Below are 27,613 nucleotides of genomic sequence, written 5' to 3' on the forward strand. Positions count from 1 at the left end.
AAGGCTACCAAAGATTTATTTTGAGTAAATAATCAAAATATTTATTGTTTGGGGGGGGGTAACTGTTCTGTGTTGTAATATAATCTTCCAATTCTCAGCACTAAGTAACCATTCCTTAAAAATTGTTTAGATTTCTTGATTTTACTATCAAAAACTATTTAAAAAAATCATCCTCCCTCAAAAACCTAGATCAACTATATAGTTGAATATGGATATCTTTAACATTAATGTATTCATCTCCATGTGCATGCAAGCTAAGTTGCTTCAGTTGTGTCTGACTCTTTGAGACTCTATGCACTATAGCCCATCAGGCTCCGCTGTCCCTAGGACTCTCCAGACAAGAATAATGCAGTGGGTAGCCATTCCCTCCTTAAGGGATCTTCCCCAGCCAGAGATCAAACCAGTGTCTCTTTATATCTCCTTCATTGGCAGGTGGGTGCTTTACTACTAGAGTCACCTGGGAAGCACATTCATCTCTATAGATAAACTTATTTTCCCCATTCTTAGCCCTTTATTTAATTGTATGCACATTACTATATAATTTACAGGGTGAAAGTATATACAAACAGCTTTCTGACATAGTTTTTCTGGCTAAGGTTATTTTTTAAATTGACTTAAATTTTTGAGAAATTATATAGATTATTAATGGAGGAACCTATGGAACAAAGAGCTGATTTTGAAACCATTTTTTTGGTCTGTAGTTAATACTGTCAGAAATACTATTGCCAAGCAGTCCTTTTGACATCTAATATCATAGCTATGCATTTAAATTTTAAGGTTTATATTAAATAGAAATAAATTTCTAGCTATTTCTATATCATTAAAATATAAAAAACAATCTTTATTTTTCTCAATATGAGTGAAGATAGTTATAAAAATACTAGTAAAATCAAGAAGGTGACCTCCTCAATTATTTCAACTTTTTATCATTCCATTTCCCTTAGGAGTTCCCATCTTAGTAAATGTTTTAAGCTGCTATTGTGATATTATGAATTATCAAATTGATGATGATGGGACATAATTATCCTTTCTCACAAAAAGAACAGACCTATTCTAGGCCACTTTTACAAACACTATAAATAAATCCATGATCTATACAAGAATCTTCCTTTGTAGTAAGAAATAGCTTCAGCTTCATTGCCAACAAAATCCTAGGAGAATGCCAATTACGCCAATTTTGCAAAAACAGATGTATGGTGATTTTGTGATATGGACTATTTTACACAAGGGACACAGGCCAAGCCATTCATCTCAATTTACTTAGGACCCAAGGCTTAATTTGAACTCTGACCTCAGAGTGGAAAGGTCATCTGTATATCCAATAGTGCGCAAGGCACTATTTCTAAAGAGAAACATATATATTTACCTTCACGTTCCATTAATTTTTCAATTAATTATGCAATGACATTATTTTATTATTATAATTGTTTCTTAAAATTAATCAATTCTAAGAAATGTTTAAAATTTGGGTCATTACTAAGGTAATAAAGTGTTTAATCAATAGTATGGATGATGGCCATTGATTTAAACTCCCCATTTAATGTGCTCTCAATCTTGATCACCAATAGTCAAATGACACCTGACTAAAGATTGCTGAGAATCTTGTTACTCGCTGACTTTAATGGAATTTCAAAAATAGGTCATAGGAACAACAGGTAATTGGGTTTAAATGAAAATACAAAGGGAAACAATGAGCAGTTTTTCACAATTAATCTTAAAGAAAGTTTTGTTGGTCATTCATGTCTTCTAGTTATAAAAAGGAAGTGTCATTCCATAAAAAGAAGCTGCAACTTTTGTTGATCAATCTTTATGTACTAAGAATCCAACTAAATCCAACTATTTCTATGTATCCGATTTAAATCATCTTCTCTTCAACATGAGATTTATTGCCATACTCTTTCCCAGAGAGTTCCTGTAGAATTAATGAGATAATATCCAAGTGCTTGAAGCTCCTTAGGGAAAGACTAGGATAATATTCTGAAACATTGCTGTTATTATTTTATATGCAGTTCTTGCAAATGTTCTTTTTTTCCCTAATTTAATGTAGTGTACTTGACTAAGCTGGACTCACCTTCAGCATTTAAATCACTGAATAAAAATACTTTGTGAGTACCCCTGACTCCCAAATCTGGGACATACATAATTCTGCTCACTTTACAGAAAAGTATTTCTTGCCTGAAACATTAATGCTATCAAGACTTCCATATCCTCCTGGTGGTCATCAAACTTAGGGAAAAATGGGAAATGAGAACATCAAACAATCATTACTAAAAGTATTTTATCATACAAGATAATTTACCCTTACTTTTTCCTCAGGAAACAAAACCAAAATGTTTGAGTGAAAAAGCACAAATCATTACTATATAAATTGTGGTATTACTGATTCACGTATTTAAAATAACACAAAATTTTAAACTGTACACACTTCTGCACATTTTACTCAGGAATAAAATATGCTTTTATTATATTTTGAAATATCACTAGTATTCAACTAACTTTATTAAAGTATGCATAACATAAAATTACAATTTATATGAAAGGTTTTTACTAAAAATTTTTCATATTCTTAAATGTTGTCTTACAAACTCTCATAAACTAGTCTTTATAATCTTCTTTCTTTGAAAGGGATAAGCTGACACAATTTAACATATTCTCCTTTAAAGGTAATTTTTTTTTTCTTTTGGCCATGCTACAGGGCATATGGGAGTTCAGTTTCCTTAACAGATTGAACCCCGGACCCTCAGTAGTCAAAGCACAGAGTCCTAACCACTGGACTGCCAGGGAATTCCATTAAGGTAACTTCAGAGTAAAATCAACTTCTTACAGCAAAAACCATGAAAATTAATGAAAAAATGAAACATAATACATTAAAATTGCATGACATAGAAAAATTAATAATAGTAATATAAACACATTAATTTTTTTAGCAGGCTTTCAAATTAATGTAAAGAAAACAGGTTTTCCCTTCCATCCAGGTCAGTAAACTAACAATTACAATATAAAGTGTATATTATGAATATCCTTAAATGAGAAATTAGATTTAATCACACAAATATAGATAGAGGATAGCTCAATCAAATTCAGAATACATAAATAAGAGTATATTCAGTAAGTGATGAATAGATCATTTTTAATTTACACACACAATTGATGAATTCTGAAAAACCCAGGGAAAAGAGTAGCTTTTGCTATTTCTACAAGTAAGGACAAAGAAGACTTGAATGAAGTGGGCCATTTTAACTCAGCAAATATTTATTGAACACTTTTTAAATGTATGGTTCTCTCCTACTCACAAGAAGCATAGCAAGTCACAAAGAAACAGCTCCTGACATGAATTTGCCTAACAAAAGTGTGATTCATAAAACTTACACATAAATTATTGCAATTCAGGTAAAATAAGATGTAATCCATGGAGATGAAGAATTATGGGAGTTGATGGGACAGTGAATCCTGTCAATCATTATTTGCTTACCTTATTGCAGAATATGTTTGAAACTCATTTATATATTTATTTAGTTATTTTGGCCAAAATCCTAGATACATCTCTAACTTAGCCCTTTATCTACTTTCCTCCAGTCTTACAAACTGACTTCCAGTTCCTTGGCAACATCTCCCTGTATTATTCCTTACCTAGTTCTCACTGTCTACCCTGAATGGTCCAGAATCATAAGAGAGCTTTTAGAAGACAGACACCCAGGCTTCTGTCCTAGCCTTTTTAATGTAACTGGTCTGGGTTGAGGACTGGGCAATGCTTCTAGCTAACTCTTATTAAAGACTTTCCAGGTTAGAGAAGGAAATGGCAACCCACTCCAGTACTCTTGCCTGGAGAATCCCATGGATGGAGGAGCCTGGTAGGCTACAGTCCGAGGGGCTGCAAAGAGTCGGACACAACTGAGCGACTTCACTTCACTTTCAGGTGGCACTAGTAGTAAAGAACCCATGTGCTAATGCGGGAGACATACGAGACATAGATTTCATCCCTGGGTCAGGAGGATGTCCTGGAGGAGGGGATGGCAACCCACTCCAATATTTTTGCCTGGAGAATCCGAAGGACAGAGGAGCCTGGCAGGATACAGACCATAGTCCATAGGGTCACAAAGAGTCAGACACAACTGAAGCTACTTAGTACACACTCTGGACTCAGCCCAAGGTATTCCCTTCAGAATTCTTTCCTCGTCACCCCTCTCTCCACCAAGAATGGTTTCAGTCCAGTATGTTTTCATAGCCTCCTGAGGCCATCTCAGCTAACAGCAAACCACAGCTAACAACTAACTACATTCTATAGTATTCAGATTTACCACTGGATCTCTTCTAATAGCCTGGAAATTTCCCTAGGAGAAAAACAAACCTCCAATGTCTTCTCGTTGTCCTGGGATAAAGTTTAGAATCCTCATCTATATAATCTGCACCATCCAGCCTAGCCTTCTTCTACCTTTCCTTGGCTCACAAATTCCCCCTCTACCATTCTTCTAGATTTTCAATGATGACAAGTTTCCCCGCTTCCACCCCAACTCTCTTCAGGACCTTCTCTCAATCTTAAACGCTCTTCCCAAATACTACTTCTCACATGACTGTCTCCAATTCAAAGGCCTCAGAATAAATATTACCTGTAGATTTTTTAGTCTATGCAAGACATTCTACACTTTTTTCTTTATAATACTTAAAGTCAATTATAAGGACAAACATATGCAATGTGATTATTATCTATCTTTCCCACCAAACTGAAAGCTCAGAACACTATTAAAAGTACCCAGCATAATGCAGATGCATAGTAAATATTTTTTGAAAGAACTAATGTGCATCTGTGCTACCATCTAATAATAATAGTCATAGTAATTAATAATAGTTGTAAACTTGGAAATAGCTAAGATGAATTTTTTTTTAACTAACAATTCATCCTTTGGTACCAAAGGACGTTCCTATAGTTCAGATAGTAAAGAATCTGCCTGCAAAGCAGGAGACCAGGGTTTGATGCCTGGGTCAGGAAGATCCCCTGCAGAAGGAAATGGCAATCCACTCCAGTATTCTTGTCTGGAGAATCCATGGACAGAAGAGCCTGGCAGGCTGCAGTCCATGGAGTTGCAAAGACTCGGACACAAGTAAGCAACTAACACACACACACACAAACCTTGGTGCCATATTCCACAGATCTGTTTTCTCTAAGAGGAGTCACAAAGCCATTCTTAGGGATGCTATGAAACAGAGAACCAGGTAGCATACAATCATCTTTGTCTTTTAAATTACAATAACAAGGTTATAGTGGATATTACTTACATTTGGTTGGAACTTTCAAGTAACTCAATATTAAAGTATTGAAGTTTTAATTTTCATGAATTTTGCCTTGAGGCAACTGAATAAAGCTAGTTTGCTATTAAGCTAAAAGCATCTATGCCCAAAGGTTTTTATTCACTTATTGTATTCACGTGGTATTTGAAAGCTTAATAAAAGACATTAAAGACATTTTTTACTCCCAATATTGTAATGGAATTTTCTTAATACTGTAGCAAATTAGCAAGACATATAAGTATTCCTTTTTCTGATAGTTAAAAACAACACAGACACACGCACACACATATATACACAATGAAAAAATTCAACTGTAATCCCAATCCGAGTTCATATTAAACAGAAAAACTATAATAAGAAAGTATGGTATGCATGCTAGTAACTAACTCACATGACTATTAATAAAAAAGGATAAAAGTGCTACAGCCTTTCAACCTGGTTGTATAAACTTTTAACTACACTCTAAGTATGTATGTATATGTACATGTGCATGCATTTTTGTGTATATGTGTGCACATATATGCACATTTACACATACATATATGACATACATACATGTACATGTATATTCTTTGATCTATAAAACACATTGAATGGGTTATGGATTATGATTATGGCTATGGCTTCAATTCAACCATTTTATATTTCATGTTAGAAATATTAAGCAATAAATTTGAAAAAAAATATTTTTATGTTATTGAATCTACAGTCGTTAATGCAATTGCCAAAAAATTGTATGTCTTTTACCTAAGCCTTGAGTTACCCATATATTTACAGCTGTGAAAATTACACTAAGTACTACATAGTTTTTTCCTAAATGCTCAGTTCCCAGTATTTCCCAGTCTTTAATGTTTCAAATTGCCTATATAATTTCAAGAAATGAGAGGTTGCTAGTTTCTCACATTCGTAAACAAAATGTTACACAGTTCTCAAGTCTTCTGATAAATAAAAGCACATCTTGAATTAAGATACTAATAATAAAGTAGAAAATTTTTCACTTACAAATTTACATCTTTATTTTTATTGCCTAAGCCAAGTGATTCTCAAATCAAACAAAATTAGGTCTTTATAAGCCCTATCAAATTATTAACCACCACCTCCTTTGAAAAAAGGAAGGGGGAGAATGGGTTTTACACAAATGAATAGAGAAAGAATGACTTCATCAAAGAGAGTCTTAGCTACATTACAGGAATGATCTGGGAAACAGTAATAGATCTTTGTGGTCATTATCTTTATTATTCTGAGGACTTTTATCTTGCTAGAACTTGTTTAAACCTAGTGTAGCTTCACAAAGTTGTGACTCAAATATTTCTGGCCTTCCTGTGATCTAATGTTTTCTCATGGAAGGAAACTTTCCTCTTATTGTGAGGTAAATACCTACCAAATATGTCCTAAATCCTCTCGCAAAAGATATTATTAGCACTGTGCACTCATTTATAAGTAAAGAACAGTTCAACGACTCTATTTGCCTTTTTAATTTAATGCATTCATGCTACTTAAAATGGTTGTGTTATAACAATCACCATTTTGCCAAACCAAATTCACCTCATAAACATTCTTTTGGTTAACTTGACCCTGCTTTTAAAACTTGAAATTAGAGGGGGAAAGGCAAAACATGATCTGGCAGTTATATAAATTTAGAGAAATAAATTGATTGGGATTGGGTGTAATAAAGTTATCCCACTGGTTTTGATTAGTTCCTCGGGGTATAAAAATGTAGTTTGGTTAAATTTATATTACACACGTTACAGTCCAATCCAATTTATATTAGTTTTATGTAAAAATGCTGTACTTAAATGAGTTCTCCAAATATACATGTATATTTCTCAAATTCTCTATAACCCTTACATGGATAGAAATTGAAGGTACTGAGAAATATCATGATGGGATGTCAGGAGATGACAACAAAGAGGAGATAAAGGAGAATGAGCGGAGCATATTTTCTTTTGCAGCATCTGTACTTCTATTCCAGATTCATTATGAGAACTTCTATAGTTCTAGTCATTTATATATGCCCCAAATGAGTCTACTGAATTTTCTTTACAGCATCTATATTTCTATTCTAGATTTATTAGGAGACTTTCTATAGTTCCAGTCATTTATATACGCCTTGTCAGCAAACTAGTCCCTCCTGAGTTCACAGGCTATTATAAGAATGAAAGTCCCTTCATCAATACAATATGCAATTTACTGGCCTAATAACAAAGCCAGGAGAATGAATTTTATGCAGAGACCTCTAATACCAGGAGCATCCTTTTCTATATTATATGCTCTGTGTTAAAGCATGATGAATACAACATGCAGAAGTGTTTGATGTTAATGGAAACAGGCTGTGGAATTGGACTAAAGAGAAAAAAATCTTTAAAATAAGAAATCATACTATAAAAGTAGCATACAATCATCCAAGGGTGAGATCCAAGAAAATACTTTTTTATATCTGTTATTCCTAAATACAAATGAATGCCATTCTATCCTGTACTATGGAGTTATGACTCCAAGTTTAACATGTAGACATTCAATTAGTGGAACTCATATTTCATTATTGGCATATTACACTTTAAGCAATAATAGATATATAGATATAAAGATATATATATAGATATATATATAGATATAAAGCACATATATACTGATGAAGTTGTATAAAGTTAGCCTCTTCCCAATCACTGGCTGCAGATGTTATGGCACAAGGCCCGTTTGCTTTCAAATGTTAGCTATGATATGGTCCCACAGCATGCCAGTAATATAAAATTGACAAAATAAAGTTAATTATTAAACTCTAGGAATTGCCCTTCATCACCTCACTGTCCATCTTATTTTTCACTTTCAAATTACTAAGACACGGGATCCATTCTATTTCTATCATTCTCTTACATCAGGAACAAGTACAGAGAATTCTATGGACAGAGGGAAAGGAGCCAGCATATAATTGTATGCCAAGCAGAGAATCTCCCTTATAAAATCTCCTAGCCTTTATCACCCAGCCAAGTAGTTTACTATCAAACTGGTACAGGGACTATATTTAGTGTGAAGAGCCTCTGTTCAGGCTTGCTCCACTCCATGCTACACTTTCTTTTTACTAGATGAAAGCTACATCCTTGATATCAAGAGGAAGTTTAATTCTTGAAAATATTTGCGGTCGGGTGGCATAAACTCTATCGGTTTTTGCATAAAAAACTGTCCATAAAGGACAAATTTAATTCGTCTAATATTGAGCCCTACTTCACACAATTCAGCAAATGTAAAATGGACTAAGATGTAAATGTGTGTGTGTGTGCGCACTCAGCCATGTCCAACTCTGCAACCCTATGGACTTGTAGACCACCAGTCTACAAGTCCATGGGGTTTCGCAAGCAAGAATACTGGTGTGGGTTCCCATTTGCTACTCCAGGGGATCTTCCCAACCCAGGGATTGAGTCCACATTTCTTGCATCTCCTGCATTGGCAGATGGGTTCTTCATCACTAGCACCATCTGAGAAGCCCCTCTCGTGTATACTTATGGCTGATTCATCCTGCTGTATAGCAGAAACCAACACAACATTGTGAAGCAATTATCCTCCAATTAAAAATAAATTAAAAAAAAAGAATGAAGTTTCCCATTGCTTCTGAGCTGAACTACTGGCATGAGCAACAGCAGACAGCAGCACTCTTGTTGGGGAAGGACTTGGGAGAATCAGTAAGGAAGCTTTCTCTGAAGGCTCCAGGCAGCCTGGCAGGTTCTCAGCACACTGGACAAAACCTCAGCTGCAGCAGGAGTTGAGGGCAGTGACAGGATTTAAGACGGTGTGGGATCTAAAGAGCTCAATTCACGGCCCATAGTAGGCACACTTCAAACACTGGCGGAAAGAATGGATGAAGAGTGATGAAGTTGGAGAAATAACATGGGCAGGGAGTTCATCTTCTAGCTCCATCTGCCTCTTGCCCCAAAACATCACCCTTTTCTTCTCCTCCTCTAATGAAAAAAGGAATAGTTCATATTCTGCACCAAGTCACACACTCAGGGAAACACTGGCCAACCCCTTGTTTTGCTATGATAATGTGGGAGATTTCTCATTTCTAAGTCATAGAAAAAAGTCAAAAGAATATGGTATTTAGTGAAATGGAAAAAATATTAAAAGATGTAATATGTGTCCATCAATAAAATTTTATTGGAACAAAACTCTGCCATTCATTTACATCCTTTCTCCCTACAAAGGCAGAGGAAGATTTATGGCCAGCAAACCAAGAAATAGTTATCACCTAGCTCTTGAAGTTCTCAAGTACCCCATTCACACTATTATGCTCCTTTTCCTAACATAGGTACCAGGAGACTATAAGAACAGGATGGTGTTGATCAGCATTAGCATTCAGCTCTGCATTCTTTCTGTTCTCTTGGGCTTATCACTAATGATATAGAATAATAACCAAAGCTGAGGTATTAGCTTGTATGTGATGGCTATCAAACAACTAAAAATATCTGAAACTAAGAAAGATGATTTTTTTAAGAAAAATTATTTTCAAATCCAATAACAGAATGTTGTTCTGCCCCCTAATAATTTATTCAAAACAATGGGACCAGAAAAAAAAAAAACACAAAAAAAAGAATGACAACTCATGCGGCCAATCTTACATAATATTTTTCAATCCTGTTATCATTTTGCAGCTCTTTATAGAAGAGAAGGGCTTCCCAGGTGGCACTAGTGGTAAAGAACCTGCCTGCCACTGCAGGAGACACAGGAGACATCGACTCCTGGGTTGGGAAGATCCCCTGGAGAAGGGCATGGCAACCCACTCCAGTATTCTTGCCTGGAGAATCCCACTGACAGAGCAGCCTGGTGGGCTACAGCCCATGGGGTTGTGCAGAGTCGGACATGACTGAAGAGACTTAGCATGCATACACACACATAAGAGAGACTATCAAATGTTCACATTTCTCTTAAACGGTAAAACCCCACAGGGTGCATGTCTAATAAGACATCACTAATTTTGAAAGTAGTTAAAGAGAATTATGTTCTGGATGCTGTTCAGTCAATGAGTCTGATTACAATTCTTGTCTATTTACATAGTGGACTCATTGATTATTACCTTTTCTTTAGAAAACTGCAACTTAGCTTTAACCATCTCCTATCATTTAAATCAACACAATTTTAAAATATGAGTATTTCCCCCCTGAGCATAACTCATAGCTTTCAAGTTTTTCTGATTTAGCTCTGAAAAGTGACTGGTGAAATATTTCAAACTTTGTTACATACTGCCAATCCTTTCCCTCAATATTTGAAAATGCCTAATAGGATCCATCACAATGTAGCTGCTCCTCTGTATAGGTCAGGATATACCGAGACAACAAGTACATCCTTCTCTGCTTTTCAGTGGATAGACACCTTCCAAAAGAATCTGTCTGTACTCACTCCTACTTCTATTCTGCCAAAATCTCTCTCCCATTCTCACATTCTGGCAATGAAGTACAAAATGAAAGAAGTATTTCAACTGAACTTAAGCTACTGTCATTGAAAAAGAATCTTCACTGTCAGTGATGCAATGCTCCCTAAATGGGCACTATAATCTCCTGACCTTTAAAACTGGGACATTACACTCCTAATGTGAATCGCATTTTCTCCTTGCCGCTACTCCATCTTTATCCCCTGGGCCCTTTCGCTTTTATTACTTTGCTGGCTTCTCTCTCTAGCTAGATACCTAGATTTCTGATTATTTCCCTGAAGAATTACTTTACATGTATATACCAAACAAGGCAGTTCATAATATAGCAGTTCATAATCTGCTAACTTGCCATCTAAAGTTTTCAAAGTCACTTCTATGTTCATTAGGGGCTATGGATAGTTAGTTGGGGAAAAAGTTCCTGATTGCGTTCTAATATTGAAATATGTAAATTTCTTTATCGTTTTGTTCTCCTTTTTATATCACTAATAAAGATGTTAAATGAGACCTCACTCGAAGCTGATCTCTAGACATCACCCACCAAATCGTTACAATTCCATCTCTGATTGCCCTTGGGTATTACCACCTCTTAACAAGATATTTCACTTCCACAGGGTGAAAGACATTTTACAGGAAGCATCATGCAGAGTTCTTCAGATGTTTGTTCTCATATTCAAACCAAAGTTTTTTTGTTTTGTTTTGTTTTCTTTTTTTTTAATTGAACATGAGTAGATAATGAAGAGCCAGATTAGGTTGCTACATCAAAAATACACTTAAAATGTAAAATGAGTAGAAGAATAAGAATCATTTTAAAGGAACACCGAGGCTTGGCTTAAACTACCACCTAAATAATATCAGCCTGGATGACATTAGAATCATGCTGAAAAATAGTATGAATAAGTATCACTTTACATTTTCTAGTTGCCTCCACAGGCCACCAAAACCAGAAGCTTTTCTATCTACACACCTCAGATGATTGGCAAGCTTCCCGAATGCTAAGCAATTTTATTTGAGCCATTCCATGTACCCAATGCAATCAAAAGATTTAAAGAGAGGTAACAGGAATGGATTATAGTGGCAACATCCCAAATCCCTTATGCTATTCTAGCCTACAGATATAAACATATATATGTGTACATATATATATATATAAACAACTTCTTTGTAAATCACAAACTATCCCTTATATCCAAGTGCTCACGGGAAACAAACACCTGCCACCCTTCACACCTTCTCATTAGATGTTTCTCTGAAATCTCAAGAGCATTGTAATTAGTTTCCTTATCAAACAAACAAAAATGGGATCTGGATGCTGTGAAATAGGATCAGCATAGACAACATTTTGAATATAATCACTTAACATCATGTTTTTAGTTTGATGGTCATCACAAAACATTGCCAAAATGTAAGAATGGCTACCTGCTTTTTTTTTTTTTTTTAATATATATAATTGTTCATTTGGGACATTTTACCATTTCAGTTGTATCTAACAGTAGCCACAATTAACAGTTCATGAAACACTATTTCTTTTAAAGACTACTGCAGGTATTGAAAATTTAGCAACTTCTTTTTCAAAAGCATTGACAATGTATAAGATCTAATTTGCAAAAGAGCCAAAGTAGTATGAAGACCTTTCTTGTCTGCCTTTTCCCCCCCCATTAAAAACAGAAGGTATTAATCACTCGATTTCAAAAGCAGCTGACTGATGCTATTCACTGGGTAGGGCATTCTCACTAATGTGGCCCCATGAATAACTCTCAAGGCTTTTATTATGCCTCTGAGTGGACTCTTAGCAGACAGCCTCCCTTTAGTAGCCCTCTTTCCCTCAGGCTCCAAAAGGATTATAGATAGCAGCTGAAAGAAAGCATCACTGGTAAAAACAAAAGTTTTTAAAGGGGAAAAAAATGGGAGCAAAGTGGACATATTGGAGACAAGTCATGATTCATGGCCTGCACCATGTTCCGCCTCTCTTTCTCTTACTCAATACACTCTTTAGTTTTACTGCTGGATAAGAGGGGACCAGACCAGTGCACTTCTCCTAGCAACCAATATCAGTCAGCAAAGAAGGCATGTCATCTGCTCAAAGGGAAAACGGAAGAATCTGGGGTCATACAAAGCCAGACACATGTTCTTTTGCATTTGATCCCAAATTGATTATCAAAAAGGATTCAGTAAATGTTAAATGATTCTGTTTTACGTGAATGTTAACAACCCACAGAACTAAATATCAGCTTGTCCACTTGCTATATAGTAGAGTTTCCAACGCTGGTCCAATTCATTTCATTCAAATGTTCTGTTTTTCACTTTTCCAACACCAGCTCATCCCTTATTGTTCATAGAGACCGCCTCTCCCAGGTATATCTGCACCTCCTGGACTATTTCAAATGCAAAAGTTACTCCTATAGCATGCTAAGTTCAGAAACCTTAGAATTTCATCTTGAGAAAGACTATAAAAGCAATTGCCTAGTCTAATTCATAAGCCATGGTTAGCTGCTGTGTAAAAAGATAAAAACCACTTTCTGAAAGTTAAACAAACTTGGAATTTGAATTTAATGTGATGAGATGCTTTTATGGAGCTGCTCAAAAATCTGGATAAGTTTCACAAGATCCAACTGATGAACACTACAGGTGTTACAGCTTAACAGAAAAATACAATAATAATTCATAGCCCAGGAAACGTACTTCATAAAATAAAAAGTTGTCTGTTGGACTGTGAGTAGAGGGCAGGCAACAAACGAACAACCATAACGTGTATTCATGTCTTACAGCCATGTGTGTATGGGGTGGGGGAATAAGAGTTATCTTTGCCCGAAATCTGTACCCACATGTTGTACATATTTTTCCCATTCTTTTTTCTTTCATTTCATGTTACAAGTTGATATTATCCAGGCTTTCAAATCACAAAAGCAGATTGAAACACTTAAAAACATACTTAGCTACAAAATCATCTATGTGTTTTCAGGATAACCAGTGAGGAACTCTTCAGTTGTATTTAGCACTTTTTCTCTGGTAAGATTATTAAATAGCATCTGTGAGAAGAAAAAAAGGCTGCAAACCTCAACTGAATGACAGCTTGAAGATTTGTGAGTACAGGGCTCAGGTACCATGGACATAGTTTTTCACTGTTAGTTTTTAACTATTGAGATTATCATTGCATCTAAGAAGAATTATTCTTAAACCATCAAATTCAATGTTCCAGTTCTTCACAGTCCATCTTGAATGTAAAAAATGAGATGGAATGTTAAGTTATGGGGCACTTTTTTTTTGAAAGGTTACATTCTTCTTATTCGGTATCTCCTCTCATCAACGATCCCTTTAGGGAAGGATTCCCATAATTGGCATTTGGGTGATGGCTTGATTGCTTTAGTTGCTGACGTGCAAAACTGTTTTAGAATGGACAAGTTATTGCATATTTAAGGTTGGGGAAGCTGAAATGCTGACTCTAGTTTTAACAGAAGTTAACTCAGTTTTCAATAACTGTAACTATTATTTGACACCTTAAAGCTCACTTTAAAATAAAAGGGGCTTCCCAGGTGGCGCTAGTGGTAAAGAACCTGCCTGCCAATGCAGGAGATGATAGAGGCACAAAACACCATTTAGAATGCTTATTGCTGGGTTCATACTTAATTTGCTGTAACTTAATTGACTTCCCTTAATTTGCTGTAACCTTGGAAACTAGGTTTTATAGTTATCAGATGTACCTTAACAAATTAGTGTACCGTATTCCAGTGTTCACTAGTATTTGGAACTATATACTGTTAAAGTATGGCTATAACATTGATTTAGAAAACGTATAACCTTTTCTTTATAAAGAGAACCTCGACTTAATTTATTGAAAGTCAAAAGTTCTTGCTTTTTTGATCATACTTAGGAACACTGTAATTGGTTATAACTGTTGTACAAGTTTCAGACAAATTCTTTAAATTCCAAATGGCTTCCTGGTTCTTCAAGTTTAAACTTGAAAAGCAGTGTAATGAAAGTGTTGAGTTATATTCCATGTTCTCTAGCTCATTTCTGAAAAGGTTTGGGACCAGAAACTCGGGGAAGAGATCCCACATCATTCCTACAACAGAAATTAAAAAGTGCTATGCTAAATAAACCCTCTCCACCTGAGCTAAAACTGCCCTGCCACAGATGGTTCTAGTTACAGTGCCTATAAAGTAATAAGGTCACTGGTTTAAGACTATTTTATTTTTTAGTATTAAAATTTTTAATCCCACTTATTCATAAAGAAACAGTAAGTACCACTGGTCATTAATGAACGAAAGTAAATGTGAATTCTAAGACTAGCGTATTTGGACCATCACGGACTATCATCTATAAGCCCACATCAAAATACAGCCCCATGCAGATTGAACAGTAAGTCGTGATTATTTCCAAAGATGGACATTTATGACTTAGTATAACTTTTTTCCAGGCTAAATCTTCCCCTTTAATGATACTCAAACATAATGCAAGTGATAGAGCATTTAATTAAATGATTTGCAATAACAGAATTTAAGACTAAGCAACACACTGGAGACTACCCAAATACTATTTTCATAGGAGTCTAAAGTCATACAATTAATTAGTAGTAACGTTCACACTGGAATACACAGCTTTCAGACACCCCTGGTATATCCCTTCCATGACAGCAATGATATTGCTTTGTTCAGGTTATCCTTAATTTACAGAACCGCTCAATATGCAAATCTGATTAATGAGTAATTATAAAAAATATCAAGATCAATGATGGCTATACTGGATGAAAAAGGATAACTGGGCTACTTAGGAAATCAAATGTTGAGTGGAGACTTAAGGTTAAGTTAGAAAAAAAAATCTGTACTAGGAATGTTTACTTCAAACCCAGTAAGCTTTGTCTCCTACAATATTTATCCTCATGGTACTTTATATTAAAAGCACCAAGGGAAAATTATTCTGAATAAAACATACATCAGTCAACATGAACGAAAAGGCAGGGTTTTATAAGCTGGTTCTGCTCGTTACAAAGTGCTATTTGTAGCATGCCTCTCTTGTTTATTCCTTTCATTCATAACACCACTCACTCGGGAATCCTATCTGCTCCATGATCAGCATATGAGGCAATGGAAACATACATGTCATAGCACGTTTATCACAGATGCATAGGTGTGGCCTCAGATGCATAGGTGTGGCCTCAGACGAGTACCCTTGAGAGGCAACTAGAGTTTTTATTCAGTCACATAAAGACCAATGCTTGAAAAGTTACATGAAAATCATTGTGAAACACATCTCAAATATAGTTCATAATTAGCCTGATAGAAACGGTCCTTCTAAATTTACTTCTGCTCCATACTAGGAAGAAAATAAGAACAGAATAAAACTACTACTAATAATAAAAATAACAAGTAACACTTAATTGGGGTTTATTAATTAACAAGCATTGTTCAAAAAACTTTTAATATAATTTCTATATATAATATATATGTAACATACAGATACATACATATATACACATTTAATGTCATATATAACATATACATACCTACGTATGTTCCATATACATGTGTGCTGCTAAGTCACTTCAGTCGTGTCCGACTCTGTGCGACCCCATAGACAGCAGCCCACCAGGCTCCCCCATCCCTGGGGTTCTCCAGGCAAGAACACTGGAGTGGGTTGCCATTTCCTTCTCCAATGCATGAAAGTGAAAAGTGAAAGTGAAGTCGCTCAGTCATGTCCGACTCTTAGTAACCCCATGGACTGCAGCCTACCAGGCTCCTCAATCCATGGGATTTTCCAGGCAAGAGTACTGGAGTGGGGTGCCATTGCCTTCTCCAATATACATGTGTGTGTGTGTGTGTGTGTATATATATATATATATATATATATTCATCTATTCCTCATATCAACTATTTGAGAAGACAATGTTATCATGTCAATGTTAAAGATAAGGACACTGAGAATGGTTAAATTATTTGCTGTAAATCAGTAATGTTTGTCGACTGTCTTTCAGTAATCATGTTACACTTCTTCCCTTCTGGACAAACTTTGTTCAGTTGCTAAGTCGTGCCCGACTCTTTGCAACCCCATGGACTGCAACATGGCAGGCTCCTCTGTCCCTCACTAACTCAGAGTTTGCTCAAATTCATATCCATTGAATCAGTGATGCTATCCAACCTCTCATCCTCTACAAACTATGTTACACTTAAACTAGACTCCATGCCTTTGCCCTAGACCACCTTTGTCATCTCCATGCCATTCCTTCTGTTACTCCTTTTGTTGAAATGCAATTTTCAATCTTTCCATCTATGAAAACTCCACTATTCCTCTAAAACCCATGTTAAGGGACCCATTTGGTGTGGACCCTTCCCACAGCTGGAAATCATCTATTCTTTCCCTGGGTTTCCAGACTATGCTGTGTGTTTCTTCAACTGTCCCCCGCCCCCAATTACCAGATACTACTTTTGTTTTAACAACTTGAATGTTTGTTACCCTCTCTACTAAAGAGTTATCTCCTTGAAGGTGGGAACTACTTAACTTCATTATGCTCCTCACAATGTCCTCAGTAAGGCACTTTGTTTATTAATAGGTGCTAAGAAAGCATGTGCTGAATCAAATGAAAAACCTCAAGATATTTTAAGCTAACTTCCTTGTTGACATGTTTAGAAAACAGCTGATCATTTTCACTTAGAAGACCCTGAAACTCTCGTTAAGGAATTCCAGGGTTGAGAAGCCAGAAAGAATCTTTCAAGAAAAGTATGGTATAATGATAAAAAGATGTCTCTGGACTCTAGCTTCAGTTTTACCACTAAGTATCAATAGCCTTGTGACAAGGTACATGAAAACTCTGAGCTTTAGTTCTCCATCCAGTGAAAGAGTTGAGATGTCATCATCCTGTGATTTACATTTAGTATTGCTGAAGTCACTGCTAAAAGTGACAAGTTCAGTTTGGGTTAATTTCACTTGTAAAACTTTACAGGGCAACAGACGAAGGCAATCACTGAAGGGATTAGAAATTAGGACTGTTGGGAATTTAAAGCATATTATCATATAAAACTTGTTTCACTACAAACCTCACATCTAAGTTGTAAAAGGCCATTCAACATTTTCTTTCTGTGAGTGAATTAAAAGAATATATGTACCTCATACATGGCCAGTGGCAACATAAAATCATATAGCTGCAGTGGAAAACAGTCCTGCAGTTCCTCAAGAGGGTAAACAGAATTTTCATATGACCCAGCCATTCCACTCCAGGTATACACCCAAGTGAAATTAAAGCATGTGTGCACACAAAGATTAATACACAACTGTTCACAGCAACAATCTTTATGACAAATTTTTATTCCCAAAGTGGAAATGACCAATGTCCATGAACTAATAATTCAAAAGATAAAGGACATGGAATACTATTCAGCAATAAAAAAGAATGAGGTCCTGATATACAACATAGATGACCCTTGAAAACATGAGATGAAGGGACAGTAACCAGTCACAAAAGATCCTATATCATATAATTCTATTTACATGTAATTCCCCAAATAGACAAAGCTATAGAAACAGAAAGAAGACTAATTTCTTCCTAGGGCTAGGGGAGGGGTGGCAGATAAGAAGCAGGCTACAGAGCTTCTTTTCTTGGATAACAAAAAAGTTCCAAAATTAGATTGTAGACCTTTGGGTCAGGAAGATCCCCTGAAGAAGAAAATGGCAACCCAGTTTATCTCAGTTTAGTATTAGTGATGGTAAACAAGGCTCTAGCAGGAAGATTACAACAGTAGGCAGGGTAGGATAATACTAATTGCTGCAGATATTTTAATCTTCCTCTTCTTTTTCAATATGAGAGGTATATAATTGGAGTATTCTTTTGAATTCTATCCCTGAACTAAACTTTTGTTGTTGTTGCTAATGCTTAAATAAAATGTTGACCTAAATATGAAGAAAAGTCTCAACTTCTGGGCCAGATATCATCAAAATCAGTCAACATTCCTTGGTCAGATCACAGCGTGTGTGGTCCTAATAGGAACATTAGAATCATTTGAAGGAGTGCCTTATCAAAATATACACATGACTCAACAGTGTGCTAACACACAGCAGTGTTAGTGTGGGGATTTGGAGTGGCCATGTAGGCCACCATGGTAGAAAAGCAAAGAAAACTGTAAATTCTATATATCCTGCCAGGTAAAAAGTGGAATATTAAATTTCATCTGAAATCATGATGCCATTAATGTCAAAATATGCATGTTTGAGAACTCTGTCTCTAGAGAGACAGAATGAGAGAGATACATAGAAATACACACCCCCAAATAAATAAATAAACCTAATTCAAACGGTAACTATTTCCTGTGTTGGCTAGGGCATGCAAATAAACATTTCAAAAGCACTCCATAAGCACCTTTTCATTGATTCAACAAATAATTGAGTCTACGATCTGTCATCCTGTGCTCCAGGTAAAGGAGGAACACAGGCAAAGATAAGAGACAAAGCTAAGTCCATGCCCTGGAAGCTCAGTGGCAACAGCAGACACTAAACACACTAACATATGCGTACAGCAAACAGCTTCTAAAATGTAGGTGATCTCCCTTGAGAACAGAAAGCAGCTTGGTTTACTATCTAATGTAGTCATGACAAGGCTTCCCTCCAGGCCAAAAGTTAGGCAGATTTCCTTATGGCCCATTCTAAAATACTCTGGTTTCCATGCTCAGGGCTCCTGAGCTGTGGGGCCAATCCGTCTTGTGTGCATCATCTACCTGGGCCCCATGGCCTTGTCCCTGAGGGTTTTCAAGGGAAAGGTAAACCTATACAGACATGAAGTCATGCCCCTTGATGTGGTGTGACTAACAAAGGCCACCATCTGAGTCTCAGGATACTCATGTGCTTTGCCTGCATTCATAAAGTTGTAGCAGTCTAACTTCTTAGCTTGGAAGTATGGTAAAATGTAGGTCCCTTCAAGGTTGTTTATACAAATGAATGTGCGAGCGTGCACACAGACATATAGACACACACACACTTTAAGGATGTGATAAGGGATAAGAATGAAATTAAGATAGGTAAGAGGGTAGCCCAATAGTGTTTTAAGGGAAGCAGTTTTAGATAAGGTAGTCCATGTACATACATGAAGAGGTGATATTAGATAAAGTATAAAGTGAAACTGTTAGTCGCTCAGTCGTGTCAGACTCTTTGCAACCCCATGGATTGTAGCCCATCAGGCTCCTCTATTCATGAATTTCTTCAGGCAAAAATACTGGGGTGGGTACCATACCTGCTACAGGGGATATTCCTGACCCAGGGATGGAACCCAGGTCTCCTGCACTGCAGGCAGATTCTTTACCATCTGAACAACCAGGGAAACCTGATATAGGATAGGGATTCATTAAATCAACTGAAAGACTCAATCATGCAAAGATCTAAGGAAGCATATCTCAGGCAGAAGAAAGAACACATGCAAAAGCCCTGAGTCAGGAATAAAACACCAAAAACACAAGTCTTAAACCTAGGTTCCAGCAGGGAGTGTGAAAAGAGGAGGTCAGAGAGGCAAGGAGGGACCTGAGTTTGAACAACCCTGTATACTATTGTAGAGTTCTCAGTGGAAGCCATTAAAAGCTTCTGAGCAATGAGCTGCCATCACCTTATTTACATGCTTTTAAAAGGTCTCTGTGGCTACCAGGTGAAGAATTAACTGCATAGGGGAAAGATGTGGGGATAAGAAGAACAGGCATGGAGGCAGGATGACCATTTATCAGGCTACCCCAACAGTCCAGGTTTTGACCAAGATGGTGGTAGTTGAATTAGTAAGAAACATTTGGAATCTAATCATTTGAAAATGCAATCAAAACAGTAAGGTGAATTAATGGATGCATACAGGAAGGGAGAAATAAATGGTAACCAAGTACAGCAAAATAGTGGTAGACTCTAGGTGGGAATGTAAGGGTTCACTGTACCATCTTTCAGCTTTGTTATATATTTGAAAATGCTTATATCAAAATGTTGGAGAAAAATCACAAATACACACATAATTGTAGGTATCAGAGTATATATTCCAAGGGGTTTACTAGTAAATCGGATATTGAGCTATGCTCCTTCTGCTGCTGCTGCTAGGTCACTTCAGTCCTGTCCGACTCTGTGCAACCCCAAAGACGGCAGCCCACCAGGCTCCCCCATCTCTGGGATTCTCCAGATAAGAACACTGGAGTAGGTTGCCATTTCCTTCTCCAATTCATGAAAGTGAAAAATCAAAGTGAAGTTGCTCAGTCGTGTCTGACTCCTAGTGACCCCATGGACTGAAGCCTACCAGGCTCCTCCATCCATGGGATTTTCCAGGCAAGAGTACTGGAATGGGTTGCCATTGCCTTCTTCTATGGGCTATGAGAACAAATAAAAAATGATTTCTAGTATTGGATCATGAAAACCTCTGTGAATGGTGATGCCATTTGCTGAGCTGGAGATGACTGGAAAGAGGAGTAAATTCTATCCTGGGCTTGAGTTTGATATATTCATTTTTTAAATTATTTTATTGAGGTATAATCGCTATATCCCATTATATTAGTTTCAGATGTACAATACAATGATTTGCTATTTGTATACACTGGGAAGTGATCAGCCCAACAAATTAGTTACCATTCGAGTCTGATATATTCGTATTAGATACTAAGCAAAGATGTCATGTGGTCAGCTGGATATGTCAAGTAATATATTGACACTGGAGATACAAAGGTATATAGAAGAGCCAAGTTCTAGTCTCATGGAACCAATATTCTTCCCACACATGATAAGGGTAATTTGAGAAGTATCAGCATAAAGGATTTAAAATCTATGTGACCAAATGAAAGATATTAAGTACTAGGTGCAAACAGAGCAAAAGAAGAAAACACTAAGGATTGAATTCTAGATAATGTCAATATTGTTTTGAGTTTAAGACAGGTTTTGGGGGTTGAATATGCTACACTTCTAGCTTCCAAGGTGGTACAGTCATTAAGAATCCACCTATAAATGAAGGAGATGCAGGTTCAATTCCTGCATAAGGAAGATCCCCTGGAGTGGGAAATGACAACCCACTCCAGTATTCTTGCATGGAAAATCCCATGGAGAGAGGATCCTGCTGGGCTCCAGTCCATGGGGTCACAAAGAGTCAGACATGACTGAGCATGCACACATAAGCATACACACAATACACTCTAGATACTATATTAAGATTTCTACTATGCTGAAACATTGTAAGAGTTTATGGAAATTTCCCCTTAAAATATTTTGTCATCATCCATTCATGCTTTATTCAATAATTTAAAAGAAGAAAATCATTATCAATATCAATGTATTTGATTTAGGTTGACAGGTCTATACCTGGAAACACTTTAAGAAACATAACAACACTCCTCTTTGAAAACAAATATATAAAATAGCACTTCATAACTTTCTGGTTGAACTACTATCTGTAGACTTCTGTCTGCCAAAACTGGAAAAGGAACCACATAAGTTTGCATAAAGCTATACAGGACGGTAAAAGAAAACTTATGTCAAGGTCCCAACTGGGTATGTCCAAACTTAAAATATTATTAACATAATCTCCTTTAAATGCAGATTTTCTAAACTGTTATTCAAGAAACACTATCACCTATTTTCCTAACTCGTCAAATGTTTCTATGATTCCTTCCACTGGATCTAAAAAAGAAAAAGGAGGAGGGGAAGGAAGAAATGAAGGAGGAAGAAATGATGGAGGGAAACAGGAGGAGCAAGAGAAAGAGAACTAGGAGAAGTAAGTAAAAGAGAATGTTTTCTTCTAACTCTTCATGAACCAAATTGCACAAAGGAAGTAAATAAATGTCTCTTATAGACTGCAGGAACTGTTGGAGCAGATGTTAACTGGACACAAAGAGTCAGACATGAAGAAGCTACACATAGAAGCTCCTTTCATTACTATATATGTACCCAAATGGAAACACTGTCCTTGGACACCCATATTTTTATTAGCAAGGATGCTGTTTTATATAGGTTGCTCAAGGATGTCATGGCCAGAATTGTTCTTTTTGTATAATCATAACCTTTTTTCCTTTGAGATATTCTTTTTTTTATGTTTTAAGAAAACCTTTTGGTTTATGGTCCACATGTTGTCTAGAATCAAAGGTTATTCAAACAAAGCCAATTCAAATGTGATATTAGTGCATAGCTGCACGAAGAAATTTCAGGTTACTTATAGGCAATTTAAGTACTGAAATGGACTACATATGGCTAGGATAATGAGCCCATTACGGAAAGAAGCACTTTAGCAAAATGCATAAACCTATATGAGATTATACATCTGCACGACACACACAGATCATCTTTATCTCCCCAAATATCACATGAGCCATTTTCATTTTAGAATAGTTAAGGACAAGAAACTATTTTTATTTTAAAAACATAATTTTCACCAGTACTCAAAAATTATCAAATTGACACAATGTATGGAATATGGATGTAATCAAACAGTCTTGTGATGGTTCCTATTAGTTCCCTGTAAACGATTACAAAACCATATTTCTGTATTTAAAAATACAGAAAATCTGGAGAACAAAGGCTAAACTCAATACATATTCACATACATAACCACAAAAGAAAAATCTGCATCTGGTTAATTAATCTGCCTTGAATGACAGTCTTTATTTATGTCCCGATATAAAAGTTTGTCTGTAGTCCTCAACTAACTTAATTTTTATTCTCTGTGGGTTCCTACAGACATAAGATATGGAAAAATCATAATATTTGCATATAACTTCCATGAGGATGCAAAAGTCTAACATTTTTCATATACCATAAAAATGCACATATAAATAACCCACCAAGCAAATTTCAATGCAAATCTATGTATCATTTGTCACTGAATAAAATTAATTTCTGTGTCTACCACAAGGAAAGTCAGTATATCTTTGAAATGGTGCAAGCTTCTCTAAATTTGAAATTCATGGGGAGAATAAGCACATGCTTCTAAGATGGATAATAAGTAAACAGAAATCATAGAGCCCTGGAAAAGTCAGAAAGCTTAGAGATCCTACAAACCAACCCCCTCATTATACATGTGAACATGCAATCCCAGTGTGCTGAAACAGCCTAGAGGGCAGTGTTGTCTACATCCCAAATTTTCAACAATCCCCATGGAGGGGCTGTCATCATTCAAGAGTAAATCAAAGGCAATCCAATGTCAAATGTATGACTTACGTACTAATTCAATAAGTGTACACAGTTTCCACTGCCTTGGACATAGTAGATGCTAAATGGAAAAACTAGTTTCACACACACAACAATTTACTATTACCTTTTCAACTCCTCCACCCTGGGCATTTTTCACAACATTACCATGAATTTTGCTGCACAATTATGAGACAAACACAAACTACCCCCTGTAATCTATATTATTAAGTCAGAACAAAGGTCCTAGGTGTATGTATGGGGCTGGAAGGACAAGGTGGGGGGAACAAGGAAGGAAATAAGGGAGAGAAATAGGGTGGGGGCTAGGACAGTAGGGAGGGCGGGGAGGGGAGAAATGATGTCTTGCTACTGCTGTTCCAGCAAACTGGCTAATTGCATTTGTTTCATATATATCCAAACACCCTGGTACATTAATTACATTCTGTAACACCAAGCTCTTCGGATTCCCTCTGTCACTTCCACTGAGCAATTTAATTGTATTCCTCCTAGCTACACAATGACTCCAAAAAAAAAAAAAAAGCCTTGGTGATAATTCTATAGTCTAATATATAGGTTATACATGTATTTCTGGTATTGAAATATACAAATTCAGGCTTTTGAGGATATATTATCCAAAAAGTTATATCAAAGTCTTCTTATGATGATAATCAAGACACCTGGGTCAAATCTGTAAACCTTTTAGTTCTGGTCATGTAAGTCTACTACCAAGGTAAATGTATTGAAGAAAATGTCTGGTGAATGATTAGATATGATTACAGATATTATCATGGTATAATCCAAAGTGATTAATTCCTATGCATCTACAACTTAGAAGGGGAAAAAAAAAAGGCAGTGTGTCCACATGAATGCCTTGCCTACTATCGCTGGGGGGCATAGGTACTCCTGTAGTCCAGGTTAGAAAACAGCCACTTGACAGTAAGCAAACTCATCTGTATTGCCTTATGTTTATAGACAGGCTTCCTTTTTGAGTCTGATACATAGCGCTCTGGACAGCAGCAGCAGCTGCCAGGAACAAAGTTAGCTTCTACAGGCGAGCAAAAATAGTCAGTGTCCCAAATAATGACTTCGTCCACTATGCAAATTCTGGAAGAAAGTTGATGTAGCAACAAGATACTATGATGGCTCAAGAATCTGGGCCAATACACGTCAGATTTTTTATACGTACAGTCACTAAAAATCTAAAGTATGACAATCCACACAGGCAGGCAAAAAATATCATGCTCTAATCTCTTTTAGACCAATTCTGTCCAGCGATGTGAAAATTAAAGTCGCTAGAAGGTGAATACCAAATGTTCTTTTGACATTCTTTTTTGGAACAAACAGAAAGAGCGCCTTAATGATTACTTCCACTCCTCATTCAAAAGAGCTACAAAAAAGGATTTTGCAATCCTCCCACAGGAAACTGACATCCTGTGAAACTATCCCAGGAAACCAAATCTGAACAAAAGACAGGAGAAGCGGAGAGAGAATGCTGTCTGCTTGACAGACTGACTCAACCTAGAGGGAGACACCAAGAGCACCTGTTTCAGATCCCCATTGTGTTTGCCACTGGGGCCTGATTTGAGTGTTCTGAGCCCCAGGGCCAGACCACAGCTTCTGCTTCCCCCTTCCTGGAGCCTCGCCCAGTCTTACTTTTGACAGTTTTCTCCCTATGATCTAAATCTTCATTCTGCTATCCCTCTAAGAGAACACTTACCAACACACAGGTGATACACATTGATTCGAGTTACTTGTATCTCAAATTCCTAACCCACTGAACCTTCATGGGGTGTCTATGACTTACTAAGAATCTCTAAACCAAAGTTCAGATAGAAGAACAAACCAACCCCAAAGGGAGAACAAGCCCCAGACTATTAGACTGGTTAAAGAGACTTACTTTCATATTTCTTTTTTCTAACAAAACTGAGAGCCCATCATTTATTACCCAACTCGTTAATTAATTAATTACAACAATAGGTGAGTCCTAACACGTTCCACTTGCAGCAGTTTATAAACAAAAGACTTAAAACCTCTGCTTCCGCAAAGCTCCCATGCCTGGCCAAAAGGGACCGACAGATATAATGTCATTTTTATTTACAGTCCACATCCGACTCAGAAAGAAATGTTTCTGGGGGGTGAGGAACAGGATAAAAGCATTTTAACTTACCATCAACCCGAACATATAAAAATCCACAGAGCAGTAGTTGTGTAAACATCAGCCGACTCATTTTGACATATTAAAAAGGATCCAGATTGCTTAAGAAACCAATCCCAGAGAGCAAAAAGTATAAAAATAAGTATCAAAAAAAGAGGTAGGTCCAAAGTTTAGACTCTTCGTAGATGCTAATTAAAGTCGAGAAGAGCAAATGGCAAGATCAGAAGGGGAGAGTGGCGAGGTGTTGAGGGGCGCACATTTGGATCCATCCAAATTAACCGAGGGCGCGTCAAAGGCTGCTGTATTTCCACACTCTGGCTTCCTAAATTCCCACGAATTCAGCCCAGCCGGAGGGGTTATTCAAGTGTGTCTAACCCTCTCTCCTCAGGCTCCATGGCAATCCAAAGCCAAGTTCTTTCTTCAGAAGTCAAGAAGATGAAGGGGGGTCGGGGAAGGAAAAAGACCTAATTCCTAGAAAGTGTTCCACAAACTTGCCAGCGCACTGCCGGAAAAAAACATTGGCCTGCCCACTGGTTTCCTTTCCCCCGGCGTCCGTCTCAGTAGCCGCTCCACGTCCCGAGTTTTTTCACTTAACTTCCATAATAAGGATGTGTCAGAGCACCAGTTTGCAGGCGGGCCGACTTGGCCAGCCTCTCCTCCGCCACCTCGTTGCCTCCCCCACCTCTCGCGTTTCCAAAAGAGAGGCAAAGGGAAATCTGGACGAGTCGGGTGGAGAATCCGAACTCCTACGTGGTGGGGCGGCGGGGAGAGAGGAGAGGAAGCAGCGAGGGAGGGGAGGGGCAGGGCTGGGGCTGCAGCCACCCCCCGCGGTGCCGCCTCCGAGCGCCCGCGAGCCCTGGCGGCGGCGGGCGGGAGCCGAGCGGGGCGGGTGAGCCCCGGGAGCCCAGGCGCGGGAGAGCGAAGGAGCGAGCGCGCGGTCCAGCCGCCCGCCGGGATCCAGCCGCCAGTCCCCCTGGTCCGGCCTCCGCTCCTCCCGCGGCCCCGCAGCAGAGCGTCCGCCTCCTCCTGCAGCTGCCGCGGGTGGAAGGACTTAGAGGAGGGAAGGCGAGGAGGCGGGAGGGGAGGGGAGGAATGAAAGCTGCTTGGAGTCTGCCCGGGGGAGGGGAGGGGGCGCGGGTGATGAGGGGGTGCTCCAAGCCTGCACCTTCACACTCCGCCACCCGCCTGCACAGGGGGACGGCCGCCCGCTGGGCAAAGGGGCCAGGGAAAGCTGGAAAGCCCAGAGTCCTAGCGGGACGGAAATTAACAAATTCGGAGCCGAGGCCACCGGTCCACTCCTTCCCCTTCCCTGCGCCGCCCCGTCTCCCCCTCCTTCCCGCCTCGGGAGGGGATAGGTGGGCTCTAGCCGCCTGCTCCTCGCCGCGTCCGGTTTAATGGGCAGGTAATTTTCTCGGTGAGTGATTTCATGGAAGCGCTTCCTAGTTATTCATCCCTCCAGTATGCCGGAGATGCACGCGCTTTCTGGAAAAAGATCATCCTCCCGGACCTAGGGCGCAGCCTCATTACCGGTTAAAATCACACAAACATTCACTGTTCACCTTTTAGCAGAATGAGAAGCTGAGCGGGAGGGAGGAAAGGAAAGGTAACAATATAACCACCTTTTGGAGCGGAAAGGTTGTGTG

The 27,613-nt window shown here is 37.8% G+C and overlaps 1 protein-coding gene across 20 annotated transcripts in view; it reads right to left on the minus strand.

The window, feature by feature from the left end:
• The window catches only part of ROBO2 (roundabout guidance receptor 2), a 663,047-nt gene extending 635,864 nt beyond the window's left edge, over window positions 1-27,183 (minus strand). For 19 of the 20 annotated variants that reach the window (XM_086411574.1, XM_086411573.1, XM_086411494.1 and 16 more), the window contains exon 1: window positions 25,983-27,000. In XM_086411574.1, coding sequence (XP_086267700.1) covers window positions 25,983-26,043 — 61 coding nt within the window. In that variant the 5' untranslated portion in view covers window positions 26,044-27,000. Of the gene's footprint in view, window positions 1-25,982 lie in introns of all 20 variants that reach the window. The other variant, XM_086411444.1, reaches the window with a different exon arrangement.
• Window positions 27,184-27,613: the final 430 nt, after the last annotated feature.

Source organism: Bos grunniens, chromosome 1, assembly GCF_055505025.1.
Source record: "Bos grunniens cultivar Pamir isolate PY7600 chromosome 1, Bosgru_T2T1.0, whole genome shotgun sequence".
Classification (NCBI taxonomy): domain Eukaryota; kingdom Metazoa; phylum Chordata; class Mammalia; order Artiodactyla; family Bovidae; genus Bos; species Bos grunniens.